Below are 24,389 nucleotides of genomic sequence, written 5' to 3' on the forward strand. Positions count from 1 at the left end.
AGTGCATCTCCATTGTTTACAATTAATGTGCGAAACGTTTAGTATTTTGTTTTAATCTTGACTTTTTTCCAGTCACAAAATTTGGAAATCGTGTAAATTAGATTAGATTAGATTAGATAACTTTATTCATCCCATTTTCGGGAAATTTCATTGTCACAGTTGCAAGAGGGTGAGAATACAGACACAGACACAAGACATTTTAGACATAAATAAGTTAATGAATTAATTAATTAGTAAATAAATAAAAATAAAAAAATAGATATAAATAAATAAACATATAAATAAATAAAAAGATATAAATAAATAAACATATAAATTAAAAAAATAGATATAAATAAACATATAAATAAATAAATACAAATATAAATAAATTTATAAATAAATATATGCATTTTTCTGTCATGCAATGAGAGATTTTAATCGCATTTAATTGTATGCAGTCCACAGTTAACTTCTGATAATTCCATTTTTTTCATTTCTTAAATGCAAAAATGATATTATTTTTCACAATATCTTCATTCACAGGATCATTTTATTGCCAGTCGGCCTTAACTTATTTACGACCATTGACACATAAGCATCAAATCCATTTCAACCAGGAAGGATGGCATTGAATAATAATATTTCAATGCTATTGACTCGCAATACACTTTAATTCTAATGTGATTCCATTTCCCCCTTCAACCAATCAAAGTGCAAGAATTTATGGTGTAAACTTACGGTCCAGGTGATAATCAGCTCCCTGCTTGTCCCGCCACCTCCGCCCACATCCGAAGGCGCCACCACAGGAGCTACGACAAGGGAATCATGGTTCAAAGACGAAAAAAAAAAAAAAATAACCCGAGACCCGAGTCAAAAAGAATTCACCGAGACTGTAACTAACAAACCACAACATCCTTTTTTCGACTTTTCCTTCCTGTGCCAAGTGCAACACCTTCATCCCAGATTTTTTTGCTTTAAAAGAAAGCCTGTGATTTTCATTGTGTCCAGGAAATTCAAAACACACTCAATCCACAGTACTCATTTATCCAGGTTTGTGTGGTCAGATCTTCGCGTAGGAGGTCAACGGGAAAATCTTTCTTGCTGACTCGTATTTACTGCCACACTCATCAGAACCAAACGGTTATTCGAGACGCCTAAACGTGGAAAGAAAGTTCCGACGGAAAACCGGACGGCAAAACAGCCTTTCGTAGCCCGTCTCGTTCACGTCGACTCACTTGCGGGCATGGTTTTTTCTTTCCGAGATGGGACGCTGGGGGCGCCCGTGCCCAGGGTGTTGCTGGCCATCACCCGGAATTCGTATTCGGTCCAGGGAACCAAGTCCACCACGGTGGCCTTCTCCGCATTTCCTTCGATGTCTGCTGGAGCTAGAAACACAAGACGGGTGAATTAGTCCACAGGTGTCAAAGTGGCGGCCCGGGGGCCAAATCTGGCCCACTGCATCATTTTGTGTGGCCCGGGAAAGTAAAGGATGAGTGCCGACTTTCCGTTTTAGGATCAAATTAAAATGAAGGGTATAGATGTATACTAAATTTTCTGATTTTCCCCCTTTTAAATCAATCATTGTAATTTTTTAATCATTTTTTTCTGTTTTTAGTTCAAAAATCATTTTGTAACATCTAAAAATATATTTAAAAAAAGCTAAAATAAACATTGTTTTAGATCTATAAAAACTGAATATTTAGGGCCTTTAATCCAGTTCATTTAATCAATTTATAAAAAAAATAATCTAAATATAGCTAAAATGGTCCGGCCCACGTGAAATCAAGTTGACGTTAAAGCGGCCCGCGAACCAACCCGAGTCTGACACCCTTGGTATATACGGTGGTACCTCGACATACAAGTGCCCCGACATACGAGCAATTTGAGATAAGAGTAAAATTTCGGGCAAATATTTATCTTGAGATAGGAGACAAATTTTGATACACGCAGACAGTAGACGCGATTGGCTGCTCATAAGAACATCATGGCCACTGTCTTGCCCGTCACAACTCCCTCGTGTAATGTCTCTACGAGCACTGGGCGGAGCCTAGCATTTTTTCAGTGTTTTTTTTTTCCGTTAGTCAGTGCGAATGGCATAGCCATCGCTAATACGAGAGGAGTATATACTGTTTCTCGTTGGCAAGTGGTCGTGCGTTATCCTATTGTGAGGACATTTGTGTGCATCATTTTGGGAATATTTTGAAGGGAAGACAAAAGCAAACAACCATCGATAGGTTGCATCTGAAAGTCAGGGTGGAGGCGGGGCCAATAGAGCCAACCAGGGAGAAGAAAGGTATCAAAATTTAAAAGGAAATTAGAATTAAGTTTAGTTGAAGGTTACATTTAAACATATTTTTGAGTGTGTCTGCATCGTCATCCAAGTTCATTTCAATTTGTTTATGTTATGTTACGAGCGCGTTGCCATGCAAAAAACAATTTAATTCAAAAGTCCAATCATGCATTTTTGTGATTAGCGTACCACATTTAGCATCTTTTTTTCCGCCCGACAGTCTATTGACAGTAACAACGGAACCATCCTTACGTTCAATGTTAGGAAACCTTTATTTAAAAGCTGTCATTTGACGCTCATGCTATAACGCGTGTTATAGCTTGTCATTACCAAGCTATGGGAGGAAAGGAAAGGTGTGTTGTGTTTATTTGAGCTTCTCACATGTGGTGGCGTTCTTCCACACGTCGGGGGTGAAGGCATCGCGGTATTGGACGGTATATTTGGAGATGGGGCTGTGGTTGTCGGCTCCACGGCTCCACTGCAGCGTCACCGTCTTGTCGCTTTTGTCCATCGCTCGCAAGCCCGCCGGGGTGCCGGGGGGTCCTGGGTGGAGAGGTAAAGGGGGAGGAGTCAGTTTTGCTTGATGAGTTGGTAAAATTACAGGTTTGATACACTTCTTTCATGCCCAATTGAGGGGTCTTTTTTCCCCAAGTGCCTTAAAGTGCACCACACTTTGTCGATTGAAAGTACTACAATGTACAAAAGTTTTTAAATTTACAGTTTACATTCCTATTTAAGTACAAATGCAGTCAAATGTGAAAGTGAGTTAATTCTTATTTAAATTAAGGCACAAAAAGTAGTTGTGACAACAATAATAACAATTAAAAAATAATAATAATAATAAAAATACAAAATAAAAAAATAAAACAAAACAAAATTAAAACAAAATGAAAAATAATAATGAATAAAAAAACAAAACAATAAATAGATAAAAAAATAAAAAAATAACTATAATGAAACCACCCATTGGGTACCTTTATTGTCCGTCCTTATTATAGTTTTAACGTTGTTTGGTATTTAGGAAAATTGTTGTAGTATTTTTTTTTTAAATTGACTTTTTATTTGTGAGTTTTTTATTCTTTTCAAATTTATATTTAGATTTGTTTATCTCGTGACAATACTGAATTTCCCGACAAGCAATGCATAATTGATGACACCCAGAAAAACTGTTTACAAAACTATAATCATTAAAAAAAAAGTTCAAAAAATGTAATTTATATACAATTTCATATTTGCATTTTACTGTTGTTTAGTTGAACCATTATTCAGTGATTTGCTTTGTATTTTTTAATTTGTTTTTTGTTGCTTTAGGTATCGACGACGTTTATCAAGTCACGTAGTGACGCTCCATTCATCAAATAAATACGGTATATTCTCTTCATTGCCGCTTAGATCATTTAAAGGCCACATCTGAAAGGGGAGGGACCTTTATCACCATGGCAACCCTGTTTACCCAATTCACAGAACCATTGGTAGAAACTTCTGGATGGAAAAATTGAAACAAGCTCCAACTATCTGACCCAACGTCGGCCATCGGAGTGCAAACGTCTCTTGTTTCTTCCCCTGGAACGTTGCAAATAAGTAGAAAAACAAAATGTTCCATATCAGCTCTGCTCCAAAGCCGCAGCCTGACTATAATAAACTCATGAATGCGAACAGAAGCGCTGAAGCGATCCGATCTGGCCTGAATTGTGGCGTCAAAGATGGCCGATGAGGCCCTTCTGACATATTTGCACAACGCTGTCATGTCACGGGCATCCAAACCTGGTGATAAAAGGTCTTGTTTAGAAAGTCTCGCTGATGCCAGGCTCCGATAACATGCTAATGCTATTATAATGTCATCCTGGAGCTAATCCTGACACCAAAAAAAAAACATCTATCCTTCAACAGCACCTTTCCCGAATCGGGCCGTTGACATTTTAGCCTCCATTAGTCACGCCATGTGTTTAGAAAGCTAGCGTCCACCTGTGGGACTTTGTTGTCAAGGCGGCCTAATCGCTATACGCACATACTGCTTATGTTACAAAAACAAAAGGCTAACGGTCAAGGCTAACTGTCGTTAGCTTCACGGTGAGGACATTATTGCCGTTTGTTGCTTTTTTCTGTCCTGGAGGATTTCTTTTTGAAGAAAAACACGGAAAACCAGGTCAGTTCTCAAAACAACATTCTTTAGTTCAGGGGTCGGGAACGTTTTGGACGAAGAGAGCCACAAACAATTCATATTTTCCAAAGTTATTCCTTGTGAGCCATACTACGAATTTAAAAGTCAAAATACATACATGTAAACGAGTGCCTTTTCATTTTTTTCGTAATTTCACCACTTTTAAAGTAGAAAACACTGAATATTTTTTAAAAGAATCTTATGCTGTTGCTAATCAATGAGAGGATGTATTCCAGAAGAGTCTACTGCAAAAAAAATGAAGATTAAAGCAGTTCTAGATGTAATATCTCAGTGGTAATACCGTTGACGTCCAATTTGGAGGGAAGAACGTAGTCTCATCTTCCCTGTCCACTGATGAATTCTCAAGATACATGGTAAATCTTCGTAAGTCATCCGTTGTGGTGAAACGAATTCCAGCCGCAGCTCGTCATCTCTTCTCTACAACTCTAGCTTCATTGCTAACAGAAGTTTGCTCAAGTCAAAGCCGCTCAGCATGGTATCGGCTACTAGTGTTCCCCGGATTTGTTCTTCATTTCGCCAAAAATGACTCAGACACAGCCAAGGGCAGCTCTTTAGCCTCAAAAATCAAGTCAAACATATCAGAATTTCTTGCTTCATCTGATCTCCCAAGTATCACAAAAAGGTTGGAATGCAGATCCATCATTTCGAGTTTCCGTCGTCCTAATCTTCAAAAAGTGGTCAACAGCAAATTGAATGATTTCGACATCAAAGGCGCTGTTCGGGCCCTCAGTTCATCGAACACGTTTGTTCCGATTGACGACAGTGTCATTACCAAATTGAAAGTAAAACATCCTCCTGCTCCTTCCCCGATCATTCTCCCAGACAATGTTGACCCACCTCAGCTAACTTTCACCCCTGAGTGTCTATCGAAAGCCATTTTGTCTTTCCCTAGTGGATCCGGTGCCGGTCCAGATATGTTGAGACCACAACACTTGAAAGATTGCATCGGGAAACGCCAGGGAGACTCCGCAATCGCTCTCATTTCATCTTTGGTGAAGTTTTGCGAGTTAGGAGCAAATGGGAAGTTTCCAAGCTTCATTCGTGACTTCTTTTTCGGAGCTCAATTATTCCCTCTATCCAAAGTCAATGGAGATATCCGTCCAATAGCAGTTGGAAACACTTTACGTCGCTTGATTGCTAAATGTCTGATTTTTCCACGTCTGTCATCGTTGAAAAACAAACTCCTACCCCAGCAGTATGGCGTGGGTGTAGCTCGGGGTTGTGAAATTATCTCACATGCGGTTCGTGAATTCATCCAGCATTCGATCTCACCCACAATCATCATGAAGATCGATGTCCGAAACGCATTCAACAGCCTTGATCGCAACTCAATATTTCAAGCCATCAAGAGTTTCGATCCCTCACTCCTGCCATACATCAGTCAATCCTACGGATATTCATCCAACCTCTATTGTGATGACCACATAATCCCCTCAAGCTCCGGTATACAGCAAGGTGATCCCCTTGGACCGGCTCTCTTTGCCTTAGCTGTAGACCATATCTCAAAAGCAGTGTCATCCAAGCTCAACTTGTGGTACTTGGATGATGCAACGTTGGGTGGTGACCCTGATGTGGTTTGGTCGGACGCTGCGATGGTCAAAGAAAATTTCAGAAGCATTGGCCTTGATATCAACGACGCCAAATGTGAAGTTTACCTTTCAAACCTTGCCCCCCACAAAAGTCAGAGTACGATTTGTCATTTTCAGGAACTCTTCCCCTCAATTGTTGTTGCACCTACTAATAAATGGTCATTGTTAGGTGCACCTCTCCACAAAGATTCAATGCAAGAGTTCCTTGATGCACGACTCAATGACTTGAAGCGTTTAACCTCAAATCTTTGCCAAATTGACAATCATCAGGCCATGTTCATCCTACGCAATTGTCTCTTCATTCCCAAACTTCAATACTTGATGAGAAGCTCCCCGACATTTCGCAACATGAATTATTTACAGAGTTTCGACCATGTCATAAAAGATTGTTTATCCTCGTTGCTGAATGTTGACTTTTCACAGTCTGCATGGAATCAGTCGAAACTCCCAATTCGTCACGGTGGCATTGGTATCCGTTCCCTTGTTGACTTGTCCCTCCCCTCTTTTCTGTCATCATTCTATTCTACAGTTGAGTTAGTGCGACCTGTTTTGTCTTCATCTCAAATTGATCCTCACAAATCAATTGACATTGATGGCGCACTAAATGCCTGGAATGAATGTCATTCTTCAACTCCAATACATCTCGGAGTTCAGAAAGAGTGGGACGAAATCAATTGCCTGAGGATGAAAGGCAATTTGATCGATTCCTCGAATCAGTGGGACCGCAGTCGAATATTATCAGCGTCGACGTTTCCCTCCGGGACTTGGCTGAATGCCTTGCCAAGTGTGACTTTGGGCAATAAGCTCTCCCCCGATGAGCTTCGCATCTCGATTGCTCATCGTCTTGGTGTCAAAGTTTGCGACCCGATTCCGTGTAAGTGTGGTCATTCAATAGATAGCCGAGCTCTCCACCCCTTGTCCTGCCGTGTCCAAGCTGGTCGCTTCCCGCGTCACTCCAACATCAACGACATCGTTAAACGCGCACTATGTCAAGCTGGCGTTCCTTCAATCCTCGAGCCAAGTGGCCTGGTGCGTGCAGACGAGCGAAGGCCTGACGGCTTGTCGATCTTTCCATGGAAGATGGGAAAGTGTTTGACGTGGGATGTGACCGTTGTTGATACCTTTTCTCAATCATCAATTGCTTCATCTGCAATAAAAGCGTGCTCAGCTGCGAACAAGGCAGAGTCAATGAAGGCCGTCAAGTATGCACCGCTTGTCGATAGATACTTGTTCCAGCCCATAGCCTTCGAAACCTCAGGTGTATGTGGGGACTCCACTTTGAAGTTTCTGTTAGAAGTAGGTTCCCGGCTCGTGGCTGTTTCAAACGAGCCACGCGAGTGTCAATGGCTGTTACAGCGCATTTCTCTTGCAGTGTGCCGCGGCAACGCATACAGTGTCCTCGACTGTGTGAGGAAGGTGTGAAGTTATGTGTTATGTGTCATGTTCCACTTAAATTTTTAAATTTTTTTTATTATTATTATTTTATTTTATTTATTTTATTTTATTTTATTTATTTTATTTATTATTCTTATTTTTTTATCCTTGTGAATCTTTGTATTTTATGTCTTGCAATGCTATTAAGTGAATATCTCAGTTCTGTCACCAGCAATTTCCATATTTTAGCTTACAGGTTAGCAAAGAGCCAGATGCACCCATCAAAAGAGCCACATGTGGCTCCCGAGCCATAGGTTCCCTACCCCTGCTTTAGTTGAAAAAGAGAAACGACAACCTCTGATAATCTGATATAAATTCTTTTCCAACAGGCAAAAGTGGGCAGTAATTTGAATAATACTGGTTGGGTTTCAGTTAAAAAATGATTTTTCTATGGCTAGCTAGTCTCTCACCGTATTTTCTCGCATATTAGCCTCCTCCACGTATAAGCCGTACCCTTGAAATGGCCTTAAAATGGTTGAATTTGACAATTTCTCTCGTATAAGCCGCCCCCCCGGTTCACAATTTTCACCTCAATAGTCATGGTTTTTATAGGGGGTACAAATGTGTCACTTTGAAGGGAAAATCTTGAGAAAAATCACCGCACGTGCTATTTCTGAGATACTGTATCAATCAATTGATGGATTGCATATTCTGAAACTTGCATACCTGTCAACCTCTGCCGATAACTGCCCTTATAAATGATTATGATTCCCCTTACAAACCCCCAAAAAACCTTACAAACACCGTACGTACGCCATATATGCGAAAAAATACGGTAATTAACTTAATGTAGTACGTAGGCCTCGAGAATACTGGCAGGATTTTTAATGCCCGAATTGAAAAATTTATTATACGTTCCTGGACTTTAGTGATAATATAAACAGAATACATTGATTAGTGCGAGTACAGTAATTCCTTGCCATTTTACGGCTTCACCACGTCGTGGATTTTTTTTCTGGTAATTTTTTTTTAAGTTCATAAAAATGTGAAAATCCATGCTGAAGCCATTTTTGCCACTGGACTCAGCGCTGAAGAATTATTATTATTATTATTTTTTAATAGGGGTGACCCTACTTTGCAGTTTTTCAATTATCACGGCCATGTTTGGTCCACATTAACCGCGATATTCGAGGGATTACTGTAATGTCAAAAGGGTTGTAGGCTGGTGAGGATATATTTTGAGTATATAACAACAGTCATGGATTGTCAGAAGCAGAACTTTAGTATTACTATACTTTTATACTCCGTAGCGGATAGTTGTCGGCCCCACGGCAAAAAACAAAAAAGTAAAATTGAAGTGAACACGACCATTGGAAGGAAAGCCGCTAGCCAACAACGTTGATGGAGGAGAACAAAGGTCGCATTGATTCACTTCTTGGCACGTGGCCATTTTTAATAAGGCAGATTTGATCAAAGGGGAGTGTGCAGGTGGCCAGAAAATAGACCACTGCAGAAAAGTGGAGCCTACGGATCGTTATAGTAGTCTACTCTAGAATATAATTGGCTGGGCTAAAATTAGCCTCTTTCTTATTTAAGCAAAATGATTCAGGACGAAACTGAGGAAAAAAAATAAGCCAAAATGCTACAGTAAAGTAGGGCGGCTAGCTAAGTTACAATTTTGTACGTATTTGGAGTGCCATGGGCACGTATAGCGTTAACGTCAACTCGATTTCATGTGGGCCGGACCATTTTAGATATAATATTTAGATTTTTTTTATAAATGGATTAAAAGAACTGAATTAAAATCCCTGAATATTCAGTTTTTTATAGATCTAAAACAATGTTTATTTTAGCTTTTTTAAAATATATTTTTAGATTTTACAAAATGATTTTTGAACTAAAAACACAGAAAAAATGGATTAAAAAAGTACAATTATTGATTTAAAAGGGGGAAAATCAGGAAATTTAATATACATCTATACTCTTCATTTTAATTTGATTCTAAAACAGAAAGTCGGCACTCATGATTGACTTTCCCGGGCCGCACAAAATGATGCGGCGGGCCAGATTTGGCCCCCGGGCCGCCACTTTGACACCTGTCCGCTACGTCATAAAAACCGAGACTAACCTCTCACGACCAGGCTGGCAGAAGAGGTCACGTTGTCCACGGTGGTCTGCGCCGTGCACGTGTAAATCCCGGCGTGCTTCAACTGGGTGTTCTTGATCATCAGCGCGCCGACTGAACTCCCGTTCTGACAAAGATCACCACTCATCAGCTTTGACAAAACTGGCAACCCATCCTAATTATCCTACATTTTTACATCAAATCAAATACAAAAGGGATACACATGACAAATTCAACCAACACTTCAAGGGTTAACGAGTCTGCTTAAATCATTTCGGAGAGTCAAATACGGTCACGAATGCTTTTTAAACCACATTAAATCAAAGCCGACCGCATTTTACGAGCGGGGAAAGAAAAAATGGCAACGTGTTCCAATGCGGTGGCTGGAAAACATCCACGACGTGGACCGCCAATCCGCAGAGGGCGCCGTTAGCTTTGAATAAATGGACGCTATGGCAAATGCATATTTGAGGGTTGAACTTTGTATAATGCTACATTAAAAAAGGTGGCTTTTAATTGGGTGGAAATCTTCTCACCAGAGTGCGTTCGTAATGTTGACTATCTTTGTGGAGGTCTAGCGCTCGGCCGTCCAGGGACCAGATGAAGGTGATGTCCAGGGACGTGTCGTGGGAGGCGCCGCATTCCAACAAAGCCGTTTCGCCCACTTTGACGTCAGTGTTGCCGGGGGCAAAGGTGATCTTGGTGGGGTCTGTACGAAGAGGAGAGATTCGGTCATGGTCTTGAAACTGTCATGTTCACAACCTGGCAACCTCAGCCAATTGCTACCCTTATTAATCATTGCAATTCCCCTTATTAGGCGATAAAAAACGTACAAATGCAACACAGCGCATATTTACTCACATAGGGCGCACTTAAAAGTCAAAAATTTTGTCCAAATTGGACCGGGTGCCCAATCAGTCGGTGCACTAAATTCAAGCTTCTGTAGATGTTGCTTTGTTCTAGAGCACATGTGTCAAAGTGGCGGCCCGGGGGCCAAATCTGGCCCGACACATCCTTTTGTGTGGCCCGGGAAAGTCAATCATGAGTGGCGACTTTCTGTTTTAGGATCCAATTCAAATGAAGAGTATAGATGTATATTACATTTCCTGATTTTCCCCCTTTTAAATCAATCATTGTAATTTTTTAATCATTTTTTTCTGTGTTTTTAGTTCAAAAATTAGTATTTTGTAAAATCTAAAAATATATTTAAAAAAGCTAAAATAAACATTGTTTTAGATCTATAAAAAACTGAATATTCAGGGATTTTAATCTAGTTCTTTTAATCCATTTATTAAAACAATCTAAATATTATATCTAAAATGGTCAATATTTAGATTTTTTTTTTTTTTAATGGATTAAAGGAACTGGATTAAAAGCCCTAAATGTTCCATTTTTTATAGATCTAAAACAATGTTTATTTGAGCTTTTTTTTCTTAGTAAGGGAAAATCATTTATTTAACAATTTGTTTTTCATTGTAAAAGGAAACCAAAATTTTCTTTAATTATGTTCCATTTAAGTGAAAAACAAAAAATATTTTTTATATATTTTTAGATTTTACAAAATTATTTTTGAACTAAAAACAAAGAAAAAAATGGATTAAAAAATTCAAATTATTGATTTAAAAGGGGGGAAATCAGGAAATTTAATATACATCTATACTCTTCATTTTAATTTGATCCTAAAACTGAAAGTCAGCACTCATGATTTACTTTCCCGGGTCACACAAAATGATGCGGCCCGGGGGCCATATTTGGCCCCCGGGCCGCCACTTTGACACCTGTGACTGTCTGGGTGCATTGCTTGCTGACGCGCTATATTGATATAGTGAAAAGGCGGGATGCATGTCCGCATATCATGTTTAAAGCATGACAATATTAGCAGTCGACGATGACATTTTTGCCTGAGTTTATTTATATGATGGCATTTAACTATGATTCTTACAGTAAAAACATTAAAAAGCTAAATCGGTATATGGGAGTGTAAATTTAAAATAATAGCTGATGATTAGATTGATTTCATTGTGCCAACCAAAATTTGGATCAGGATTACAATTGCATTCATTGAATCTAGTCTTCTTTCAAAATAATAAAAAAAAATAAGATAAAAGCAAATACAAGTAAAACAAGAATTAGGTGGATATGCAGTTGTCCACAGGGGGGCAGTATAGAGCTGCTAATGGAGAACCACAGGAGGAGAGGAACATGTTGACAACTATATTGCATGCCTGGTAACAGCACAGTTACTGGACATTACATCAAATTTTAACCTTTATATAGCACAAAAATATGCTTTTCATGCATTGGGTGTGCTTTCATGTGAAAAATAATAAAACAAGCTCCTCTGAGAATCGTTATTTAACATCCATGGACGCGTGGGGGTCAGGCAAAACAAGCGTGAGGATTTATTTGCCACTCAAGGCCCACTTTGGTCAAAGCGTGCAGGCAGCAGAGAGCATGTTATTTGCTCACCTGTCACCGTTAGGGAGCCCGTGCTGTTGGCCTGGCCCCGATCGTTGGAGGCGAAGCACGTGTACCTGCCCTGGTCCGTGCGGGTCACGTTGAGGATTTCCAAGCTGCCGTCCTCCCAGATGAACATCCTAAAGAGATGGAGAGAAAAAGACAAAGAGTATTTTTTCACTCAGTGGTTGGTTCTGGCTAAGCCAGACCTTCAATACTGCTCCAAATGCTGCCTGGGACGCCTTGGGATAAGGAGCTGAACATTTTTCTTAGAATAGTCTCGAAATGCCTGTCAAAATGATTTTCCTCAAATAAACATAAATGCTATCAATAAAAATATCATCAAATACATATATATATACATATATATATATATATATATATATATATATATATATATATATATATATATATATATATATATATATATACATATACATATACATATACATATACATATACATATACATATACATATACATATACATATACATATACATATACATATACATATACATATACATATACATATACATATACATATACATATACATATACATATACATATACATATACATATACATATACATATACATATACATATACATATACATATACATATACATATACATATATATATATATATATATATATATATATATATACATATACACATACATATATATATTTATATATATACATAAATACACACATACATATGATATGATGAAGCTACTGCATGATCAATAAAAAAACAATTAATTTTAATGAATGATACATTAAAAACAATTAATTATTGTGCATGATAAATTCAAAAACAATTAATTTTAATGCATGATAAATTCAAAAACAAATTAATTTTTATGCATGATCAATAAAAAACAAATAATTTTTATGCATGATCAATAAAAAACAAATAATTTTTATGCATGATCAATAAAAAAACAATTAATTTTTATGCATGATAAATTAAAAGAACAATTAATTTTTATGCATGATAAATCAGAACAATTATTTTTTATGAATGATAGATAAAAAAACAATTAATTTGTATGCATGATCAATAAAAAACAATTATTTTTATGCATTATAAATAAATACAAAATTAATTTTTATGCATGATCAATAAAAAAACAACACATTTTTATGCCTGATCAATAAAAAAAAACAATTTTTTATGCATGATCAATAAAAAAAAAATTATTTTTTATAGCAACTGTGCTTTATCTAATTAGTCTGGATTTGACTGTTTTTCTTTTTTTTTTATCACACAGTAACTTCATCATATCAACACTTATAAGACTTAAAAAATCAATAACCTTCCGCTAATGTGATTTTGTAAATGCACCCTTTGACGATGAGATACATCCAATCCACTCAACCCTTCCTTCCCATTCCAATTGAATTGGACATCTCCCACTCTCAATATCACTACAAACAAGAAGATTCATCCCATCTAAAAACATCACCGTCAATGGCAGCTAACATACGAATTCCGTCGGCAAAAATCATTAGAACGTCTCCCACTGATTTGAATTTTGAATAAAACATGCTGATATTAAAGCAAAAAAAAGTCCACTTGACTGCATATATTATTCCACATGTGGATAATGGGAAGAAATGTGTTATAATCGTTCTCATAATGCGTGATGCTTTTTTTAATATAGTTCTAAAATGGAGCATATGTGTGTAAAAGGGAGCTGAAGGCAAAAAGAAGCGACATCAGGCTCCCTTTTTTCTTTTTTCTTTGCATATTTCAGCCTCATGCATAAAAAAATAGCGGCGATTAAGAGGCATATGCCGCATAATAATTTCAGCGCCACTTCTCCCGTGTTTGAACCCGCCGTGGGGGGCGGGGAAAAAGGTCGGGGGTCCCCCCTCCACCCCAACCCGATTAGGCTTGTTTTTTTTTCATTGAGGGATTTTACCCATCACCACCGGCTTAACGTCAGGAAAACCACGTCAATGACGCTTCTTTCGGAATTTAGGGAATCCGCGGCTTATTCCGATCCCCAAAATGGCACGAAATGTTCGCGGGGATTCTCCCCGACACTCATCCTGCGTGGCATTGTGACCCAGATAGACGGGAAATGAATCAGAAAATGGAGAAAATGCCTCGGGAACCTATGGCTCGGGAACCTATGGCTCGGGAACCTATGGCTCAGGAGCCACACGTGGCTCTTTCCATGGGTGCATAGGGCTCCCTCTGAGCTAAAATGTGGAAACCACTGAGACAGCCGAGTCCCAAACGCACCAATAGGAGCGTCACGTTTGACGCTACCTCTGGCTCAGGAGTGGCGGACACGTGGCTCTCGAGCCGCATGCGGCTCCTGGCGAAAATCAATGCAGCTCTTGGCTTCTTATCATATTTTTTTGGTATATACCGTGGCTCTTTGCTTTGTTTTCATATTTTTATATGTTTTTATTCTCTCTTAAAACACACTCACATTCATCAGGGACAATTAAAAAAAATAAGAAAATATTTTTTTAAAATATTTTGGGAGATTGGATTTTTTTTTTAAATGACATTTCTGACATTGACTGACAGTTTAAAATTTTCGTTCTTTGTGTTCAACTTTTTGGACACCCCTGCTTTAGCGCATTTTTAATCATTTTTTTGATTCGAACTTTCTGCATGCATACTCTGATTGATTAGCGTTAGCGTAACAATGTTGCCAAAATAGTTTTTTCTACTTTAAAAGAGGTGAAATGACTCAAAAAGGCACGTATTTTCACGTATGTTGAAATTCCGAGTACGGCTCTCAAGGAATAACATTTGAAAATACGAATTGTTTATGGCTGTCGGGGTCAAAAATGGCTCCGATCAGCCGTCAGGAACATTTTTTAGGGTATCGCTCACCTGCTGGAGTTGGAAAGCAGCTCGGTTTCTTTGCTCCAAGTGACTTTGGGTTTGGGGGCAGCTTTGGGTCGACAATGAATCACCACTCGGCCCTCTCTGGGAGCCAAGGCGTGCTTCACCGGGTTGTGCTCGAAGGTGGGCGCACAGGCTGGGAAAACACAATATTGACTCATGATCAAGCTAAATATATCCATTATTCAAGCATTCTGTATTCACAATTGGCTAAGATGTTCAGGCACCAAGCCGTAGGATTTATCCGCATCTGAGACACAACAAAATACCGTGTTTTCACGACTATAAGGCGCACTGCATTATAAGGCGCACCGCATTATAAGGCGCACCCTCAATGAATGACACATTTCTATTTTTTTCCATATATAAAGCACACTGGATTATAAGGCGCCCTGTCTATATTTGGAGAAACTTTAAGACTTTTAAGTGCCCCTTATAGTCGTGAAAATACGGTACATATAATATACAGAAGTGATAGTATCATACCTGTCAACCAAATCGCTCCCATTCAAAGCATGACAACATTCGCAGTCGACGATGACGTGTTTGTCTGCTAACGGTGACCGAGACGATCCGGATTAGAGCCGAAATGAGTAAAACCAGATCAGTTTGACAAAAAACGTTTTTAAAATAATCCCGTACAAAAGCTGTTATACGGCGTATTCAATTTGAAATGATCAAAAAACGTAAATAATATGAGAAAAATGCCTTGACAGGTATGTAGTATAGTGCTATCTTGGAGCCAACGTTCTTGAATAATTGACTCTTACAAATATTACCAATAGCATAGCATAGCAACAATACAAATGCTAACGATAGCTATAGTTAAACAAGAAAAATCCAAACTCTATTTGGACCATTTAAGATATAATATTTAGATTTTTTTTATTTTATAAATAGATTAAAAGCCCTGAATATTCATCTAAAACAATGTGTATTTTAGCTTTTTATATATTTTTTTGATTTTACAAAATGATTTTTAAACTAAAAACAGAAAAAATGGATTAAAAAAGTACAATTATTGATTTAAAAGGGGGAAAATCAGGAAATTGAATATACATCTATACTCTTCATTTTAATTTGATCCTAAAACAGAAATTTGGCACTCATGATTTACTTTCCCGGGCCGCACAAAATGATGCGGCGGGCAAGATTTGGCCCCCGGGCCGCCACTTTGACACCTGTGCTCTAAAGAAACAGCCTTACATTTCTTGCAGATTAATGTAGCTCAGATCAGATTAGATTAGATTAGATTAGAATTTCATTTCATCCCGTAATCGGGAAATTCCCTTGGTTGCAGTAGCAAGACAGTAGCAAGCACAGACACAGAAGACACTGTAGACCTAGGTAAAAAAAAAACGGGAGCCACACACTGGAAGTCCACAACGTCAGTAGCCATGTAATGTAATTTACTATACTCTCCAGATTTTATGCTAATTTGTTAGTTCCGCTTTGACCATGGCACCCCGTGACTGACAATACCAATCAATCCAAGTGTCTCCAGCTTCATTTTAAAATAAGACATAAAGATTGCAAAGTGCTTTTGGGACCCACCAAAGACACGCAGCTCAGCGTTGGCAAAAAGGACTCCGTGGGGATTCTCGGCGATGCACTGGTACATCCCCGAGTCTTCAAACGTCAGGCTGTGGAACGTCATCTCCTTCCCGTCCAACTGCGGAGGAGAAGACCAGGCGCAAATGTAATCAAGCGACATTACATCCAGTCTAAATTGCGTTAGCCGGCAGAAGGCGATGAATCAAACAATCAGACGTTGACAGGGAGAGGCCCTCGTTGACGTATTATTGGAGGTTGAACAAAATGCACAATATGATCCGGTTCCAGGCAGTCGGAAAGGCACGCTTTACTGCAAGGGTGTCAGACTCGGGTTGGTTCACGGGCCGCTTTAACGTCAACTTGATTTCACGTGGGCCGGACCATTTTAGATATAATATTTAGATCTTTTTTTATAAATGGATTAAAAGAACTGGATTAAAAGCCCTGAATATTCCGTTTTTTATAGATCTAAAACAATGTTTATTTTTACCTTTTTTATATATTTTTAGATTTTACAAAGTGATTTTTTAAACTAAAAACACAGAAAAAAATGATTAAAAAATGACAATGATTGATTTAAAAGGGGGAAAATCAAGAAATTTAATATATATATATACTTTTCATTTTAATTTGATCCTAAAACAGAAAGTCGGCACTCATGATTTACTTTCCGGGGCCACACCAAATGATGCGGCGGGCCATATTTGGCCCCCGGGCCGCCACTTTGACAAGTGCTTTACTGGAAAACTGGAAAAGGGCTTATCGAGTCGGCCTGATGGTTCTGAGGGAGAGGGTTCGATCCCAGGTGGGTTTTTTTTTGTGAAATGATTAGGATGAATTTGGACCATAACTGTTGCAGTGTTTTTGTATGTTACCGGATTTCCGTTCTTCAGCCAACGGATCCTTGGTTCGGGTTTGCCTCTCGCCAAGCAGGACATGGTGTAAGCACGGCTAAGGTCTCCTTCTGTGCTGCTAATGTGCTCCGCCCACTCGGGAAAAGCTGGAAAATAGGGCGGGGCACAAGAGGTAAGGGCACTGTTGAGTGGGATAGGTTTTCATTAGCATTAGCATGTGTTTATGGCTAAACCATCATTAACATTCGTGATAATTTTCGAAAAATAACAAAAACAAAACAAGGCGGTCTGGCGGACGAGTGGTTAGCGCATTAGCCTCACAGTTGTGGGGTCGAGGGTTCGATCCCAGGTCGGTCCCCGTGTGTGTATAGTCTTCCTTGGATGCGTGGGTTTTCTCCAGGTACTCCGGTTTCCTCCCACATCCCCAAAACGTGTAGGCAAGACTAACGGGTTGAGCACTCTAAATTGCCTAACCCTAGCTATGATTGGTTGTTCTTTATCTCCTCGTGGCCTGTGATTGGCTGACCATCGATTCAGGGTGTCCCCTGCCCGGTTCCTCTAATTAGCTGGGTTAGGCTCCAGCACCCCCGGTGATTCTTGTGAGGATAACTGTCTCGGAAAAACGAAGGAATGAATGAAAACTGAACCAAAGCAAACCTTCCACAGACAAATGTGCGCTGTGGTAGTCCTTTCCTTTGGAGTTGATCGCCTCGCACTGATAGGTCCCTTCGTCTTCCGGCCGGACGTTGAATAGATGCAGCTGAGCCCCCGACATGTGCACCTCGTGGTTGGGGGGCAACTCCCCGTTCAACTTCTTCCAGCGTATCTCTGGGACGGGGCTGGAAAAACAAAGGCTCTTCTGTAATGTACCGTCTGAGGAAATCAAATGAGACTTTATGAAGTGTTTTGTCGCTATCGGCTAGCTGCCTTGTTTTCAGAACACTGCTTTCAGACCGATTGTGTTTTTTTTGTTTTGGTTTTGTCGGGCTACGGGTTGCCAGACGGGGTCAGTCGTCGCAGGTAAACGGAGGACAGGCGGCCTCGCGCTGACAGATTTCAGCAACCGATCAAATATGTTTTGTAACGGACAAGATTTCTGTTGCCGGGGCAAAAGTCCAAACAAAGGACGAAAAAGAAAATAATAGTTGAAATGTCGAGGAGATTTCAGTCGGAATATGTGATTGGCCCGCCACCAATTCAGGGTATCCCCATAGTTGGCTGGGAAAGGCTCCAGCACCCTCCCCGCGAGGACGATAAACTGTTCGTAAAATGAACGTAAGCCGCTATATCACTAGCATAATGTCATAATATTATGAGAGTTAAGTCATAGATTCTAAGACATTGCCAGCCCTCGATACCTCAGCAGAGTCAGGAACATCATCGGGGACCCATACCACCCTGGTCACAATCTGTTCCAGCTGCTGCCCTCTGGCAGACGCTATAGGTCCCACAAAGTAAGGACAAATAGGCTTAAGGACAGTTTTTCCCACATCCATCAGAACTCTAAACTTGCGGTAACACGACACACAATCCTTTCTGTGTAATAACTTCGGGGTGAGGTAATATGAATAGACGTTGGGCAGTGATCTGCCTCCTACTGGCTGACTGAAGGTAAGTGAAAGACAGTGAGAGGTAAGTGATCTGCTCGGGGGGTGATGCGATGTATCCATAACGGCAGAATGCCAAATTACGAGTCCGAAACTATCACTTATTAAGGTATTTTGCCGAGAAAACGCACCTTATGGAGAAGCACTACTAATTTCGTCATACGTAGTTTCTGGGTATGATGACAATTAGGCTTTGATGATGACAAAGCCTATGTCCGATTGTTATTATTATTATTATTAATGTTACAGGATTTACATCGTAATGTTAAGAGAATCGTTTTGTTGCAGATTTTTACGTCACATGAACCAGGAAATGTTTAGTATAGTTGAGATTTGTCGATGTTTCAACACCAAATTCGTAAAATTACAAAGTCAAAGTCCCTATCGAATTTAGTTTCGCACCGACTGAACCGAAAATTGTTCGGGGTTAGCCAACTTACTTCCCCAAAGCAAAGCATTCCAAGGTAAGGTTTTGCCCCGCCAGCGTTGTGGTGTCTGGAAACTTGACGTTGAGGTCAGCCGGGTACTTCCTGTTGGGGCCTACGAGTTGGAGGTTGGAGGAAAACCACTTACGATCGATCGTCTTGGCAACGGATTTCTGAAGGACAAGTACTGACGTTCACTGAGGGGAACCAGCGGGATGTAGTTGGAGAAGACGCTCTTGGAGATGGAGGCGCTGGACGCAAAGCACGAGTAATTGCCGCTGTCGGAGGCTTCCACTTTGGAGATGTAAAGGTTGCCCGTCGTCTGGGAGACAAAGCGTCTTTTGTCCAGGGGGATGAAGGTGGGGAACTCGTTGAGGATCCAGCGAAATGACAGGTCGCCTGGAAACACAACACCTGCCTGTCAATTATCGTCTACTTAACGGCTCTGGAAATAGCCGAAAGCTGCTAAATGGCGAGAGCCAATTGAATGGATGCAAATGCGGGGAAATGCCACCACGCTGAGAAGGATTTCGGATTCATTTATTGACCTTTTGGATTAAAATCATATTCTCCTGGCATGGGGTGGGATGAGAGGGAAAAAGGCTGTCTGGTGGACACGGATTTGCATGGACGTTGAAGCAAGGGGAGAGGACGGAATTTATTCCTTCGGGTTCAAAAGCGAGGGGTAGACAATACAATCGGGTAAACGCAGACTTTGTCGGAAATTATTCGGGGGGCGAGAACTGAATAATAAGTGAAGAAGTGTGGGAATAAAAATTCTTTGATTGTATGGAGAATGTTAGACCTCACATGTGTGGATCTTCTTTATCATCGTGCTCACCTGGATAATGCGGAGGCGGGGCACAGAGGAGAACCGCCCCTTGACCTTCTTTGACATACACCGACTCCCTCTCCTCTGATGAGAAGAGGTCCAAATCTGAGGAATATAAAAATAAAAAACATTTTTTTTAAAAATCACCAATATAGCATTGGAACCACCAGACCAGGGCGGCCCAGAACTGGGTTCAAATCCAGGTCGGTCCACCTGTGTGGAGTTTGCATGTTCTCTCCGGGCCTGCGTGGGTTTTCTCCGGGTACTCCAGTTTCCTCCCACATTCCAAAAGACATGCATGCTAGGCTGATTGGACACTCTAAATTGCCCCTAGCTATGAATGATTGGTTCCTAGTCTCGCCGTGCCTTGTGATTGGCTGGCCACCAATTCAGGGTGTCCCCCGCCTCTAGCCCAAAGTCAGCTGGGATAGGCTCCAGCACCCCCCCCACGACCCTAGTGAGGATAAAGCAGTTCAGAAAATGAGATGAGACCACCAGACCAAATGCAAAACAATATTAAGTTTGGATAATATTAACATTTCTTCATCAGATGTTAGCTTTTAGTTTGGGTTTGAGTTTGATTTATTTAACAAGGGACACCACATATTAATGAACATATTCATGTTAATGAACATATATATGTCAATATGTAAGATTGTAGTCGAGGGCTAATTTACATCTTTAGTCCCTTGTGTAGGTTGAAGGTAAACGATGAAACATACACACCCTCCCAACCACACACCCACACACACAAGTAGCAGAGTTTTAGAAAGTGTTGTGATGGCAATTTTGTTCATCTAACAGCCAGGCTTTAAGATGATTGGCCAAGAGGTTCAGAGTTGACGTATTTTCACGACTATAAGGCGCACTTAAGTGTTACATTTTCTCCAACATAGACAGGGCGCCTTATAATCCAGTGCGCTTTATATATGGACCAATACTAAAATTGTTATCACGATAAAATCAAATAAATCAGTCGATAGGGTACACCATCCTCTACAGCTCTCACAACTACTGCAAGCAGCCCCCGACTCTACTATTTTCCCCGTAGAAAAAGTACTGCGCAGTGACTGCTGGGATATGTAGTTCTTTTGTCAATACACCCAATGGATTGTGGCCTGGACATCGACATCAACACAGCTTTACGAAGCATGGAAGGCAGCATTGGAATAGTTACGCTAGCTACTAGCTAACTACTATTTGCGAACGGATTGTGGCCGCCTGGACGATCGTATAAAACTCAGCGTTTTCGATGACTCATTTGGACAATTGTTCAATTCGGACACCAAAAATGAGCACTTTGATGGATTTGTGGGTGTTGATGACGTGAGTACATTGTAAATTGGCTAAATAAACTACAACCGAACTCAGTTTTGCTTTCGTTGCCTTTTTAAAAACGTGTTTTTAGCGTGTGTCCGTATGTTTAAGCTAGTGTAGGTTTTGCCATGCCTGGCTGCGTCTTTAAAACCGGTGCGTCCTGTGTGTGTGTGAAATACAGTAATAGCACTCGTTACTGACACTGCGCCTTTAAATGCGATGCGCCATATAGTCGGGAAAATACGGTATGTAAATATGTAAAATTTTAACATATGGCTAATTTCCATCTTTAGTCCCTTGTGCAGGTTGAAGGTAAATGATGAAACATACATTTGTCGCACCGGCTCCCCCCAAAAAATTACTTACATCCAAACTGGACCGACGCCTCTTGACTGATGACCGTGCCAAAGGCGTTGCTAGCCAGGCAGGAATATTTCCCCTCGTGCAGACTTTTCTCGGGCTTGCTGATGACTAAATTGCCTTCCGACATCTTGTAATGTTTGTGTTCGCCGCTTAGATCGATTTCTACGCCGTCCAGCTTCCATCTGTCAAGTGAAAAGTAGCCTGGGTCAGGTTGATTTTTACATTTTTAAATTGAACGTACAATGAGATGTGAGTGTACAAAATGACAGAAATTGGTTAGACTAGTCAATATAGAAAACATACGCATATTATATCATAAGATTCTTTTATTTTAAATCATTGAATACACATTAGATTTCTTGAGGATCCTATTTATTACAATTTTTTAATTATTTTTTTGCACTCCATCTAACGCCGATACCATTAATTTGACGTAAATAGTACAAATTGACATGCAATATGAAGATGACACCCGTATGAAGACAGGCCGAGGAACCATATTAGCATAAATTTGCATCTAAATTGGCCGAGCTCGTCGTAAAGCAGCCTCTAGTTTGTCGCGCTGAAATGAAGTGTCAACTGTTGCCAACATCATCTTGTTTATTATTTGGCTTGTTGGATTTTTTTATTTGTTTCGCCAATTGCAATGACAGTTAAATTACGGTTAGAAAAAGGACAAACGATGACAGAATTGACATCGTGTTGATGTGTAATGAACAAGAAAAACACATGAAACAGTCTATGTTTAGATTTTTGGGGGACATTTTTGTGGAATCAATACAGTATTTTTTATTTCCAATCAAAATAACAGGCTCCATTTTGGGCGGATTAACCCTTTGATGGACAAATTCCATATTCATCATTTTTTTTTACCCATACAAGGCACTTATTTGACTTATTGTCCCAAAAAAATTGACGTCTCACACTGTAAATGGCACCAACACATTCAGAACCAGTCTTCCAAGTTTAAGTAAATTTGACCTTAATTAGGATCAATGGCATGCAAAGATTTAAATACAATCACAGGAAATACTGGCCATTACGACTATATAGTTCCCTTTTTTTTAGTTTTTTTTAAACATTTTTTTTACAAAAAGTTATTATTTGCCTATTATCAATATGATAATAGGCAAATAATAACTTTTAATAATTAAAACTACATATTAAATATATCTAATGACTGCGAATATTTCTTTCAGGTAATTAAATGAGTCATTTGCTTGATAAAGCTGTTTTTGAAAGGGTTAACAGTTGATTATTATCTAGAATTACAAATTACTGTAGTATTGACAATATATTTCCATTTCAAACACAAAATAAATCATTTTTCTTTGCTTTAAATTTACTAAGTAGATTCTTTTTTCATCTTACTGAATTCCATTACGCATTGCAGATGGTCAGCGAATGCAATATAAGACCAAAAAAAAAAAAGAGCAAGCATATGGTAGTACCTGTAGGCGGCAGGTGGATTGGCTCGGGCACGGCAAGTCATGGTGATTTTGTCCTCGGGCGACTCCTCCGGGTAGATGGTGTCCGCCGGCTGCTCCTCAAACACCGGCCCGTAACCTGTGGCTTCATCTGAAAGTAAACAAAGTCCCTGGGTCAAGAAGGACGACGATGACGGCACCCTCGCAGGTGGCCTTGCAAACATCAACTAAGTCAGGGTGAGCCTTGGTGACAGTTCTGGGGCGGCGCATCCGTCAAAACGTACATATGTGACAGCTGGGAGGGTGCTTGAAAAGTTTTTTTTGCTGGTGCCTCGTGCCCATGGCACTCCAAATACGTACTTCATATTTACAAAAAAAAATATTTTCCAACCTATAAGGCACAACATACATTTTTGGCAGTGTGTTTAATAATCCAATGCGCCTTATACTATATGGGTCCATATTAATTAATCATGGTTTGAAATTCCCTTTTGAACAGCTCAATCTAGTGGATCTAAAAATTAAAAAAAAACCACCACTACTACTACTGCCACCACTACCACGACTACTACCAGGACTGCTATCAAGACTACAATCACGACTAGTACTACTACCACGACCACTACTACGGCCACAACCACTACCACGAATACTACTACTACCACTACCACGAATACTACTACTACCACTACCACGAATACAACTACTACCACAACCACTACCACGAATACTACTACTAACACGGCCACTACCACAAATACTACTACTACCACGGCCACTACCACAAATACTACTACTAACACGGCCACTACCACGAATACTACTACTACCACGGCCACTACCACAAATACTACTACTACCACGGCCACTACCACGAATACTACTACTACCACGGCCACTACCACAAATACTACTACTACCACGAATACTACTACTACCAAGACCACTACCACTACCACGACCAATATCACGAATACTACTACTACCACGACCAATATCACGAATACTACTACTACCACGACCACTACCACGAATACTACTAACACGACCACTACCACGAATACTACTACTACCACAACCACTACCACGAATACTACTACTACCACGGCCACTACCACTACCACGACCAATACCACGCA

At 39.8% G+C, this 24,389-nt stretch overlaps 1 protein-coding gene across 2 annotated transcripts in view; it reads right to left on the reverse strand.

The window, feature by feature from the left end:
- cntn1a (contactin 1a) overlaps positions 1 to 24,389 on the reverse strand; it is a 68,548-nt gene that overhangs the window by 5,703 nt on the left and 38,456 nt on the right. For both annotated transcript variants that reach the window (XM_077596081.1, XM_077596080.1), the window contains 15 exons: positions 23,275 to 23,401; positions 21,827 to 22,005; positions 20,153 to 20,248; positions 19,504 to 19,710; positions 19,327 to 19,426; positions 17,937 to 18,118; positions 17,301 to 17,425; positions 16,426 to 16,543; positions 14,860 to 15,007; positions 12,012 to 12,139; positions 10,079 to 10,251; positions 9,546 to 9,669; positions 2,654 to 2,815; positions 1,218 to 1,367; positions 721 to 791 (listed from right to left, as the gene is read on the reverse strand). In XM_077596081.1, the coding sequence (XP_077452207.1) occupies positions 721 to 791; positions 1,218 to 1,367; positions 2,654 to 2,815; positions 9,546 to 9,669; positions 10,079 to 10,251; positions 12,012 to 12,139; positions 14,860 to 15,007; positions 16,426 to 16,543; positions 17,301 to 17,425; positions 17,937 to 18,118; positions 19,327 to 19,426; positions 19,504 to 19,710; positions 20,153 to 20,248; positions 21,827 to 22,005; positions 23,275 to 23,401 (2,090 nt within the window). The remainder of the gene's footprint in view (positions 1 to 720; positions 792 to 1,217; positions 1,368 to 2,653; positions 2,816 to 9,545; positions 9,670 to 10,078; positions 10,252 to 12,011; positions 12,140 to 14,859; positions 15,008 to 16,425; positions 16,544 to 17,300; positions 17,426 to 17,936; positions 18,119 to 19,326; positions 19,427 to 19,503; positions 19,711 to 20,152; positions 20,249 to 21,826; positions 22,006 to 23,274; positions 23,402 to 24,389) is intronic.

Source organism: Stigmatopora argus, chromosome 3 (genome assembly GCF_051989625.1).
Source record: "Stigmatopora argus isolate UIUO_Sarg chromosome 3, RoL_Sarg_1.0, whole genome shotgun sequence".
Classification (NCBI taxonomy): domain Eukaryota; kingdom Metazoa; phylum Chordata; class Actinopteri; order Syngnathiformes; family Syngnathidae; genus Stigmatopora; species Stigmatopora argus.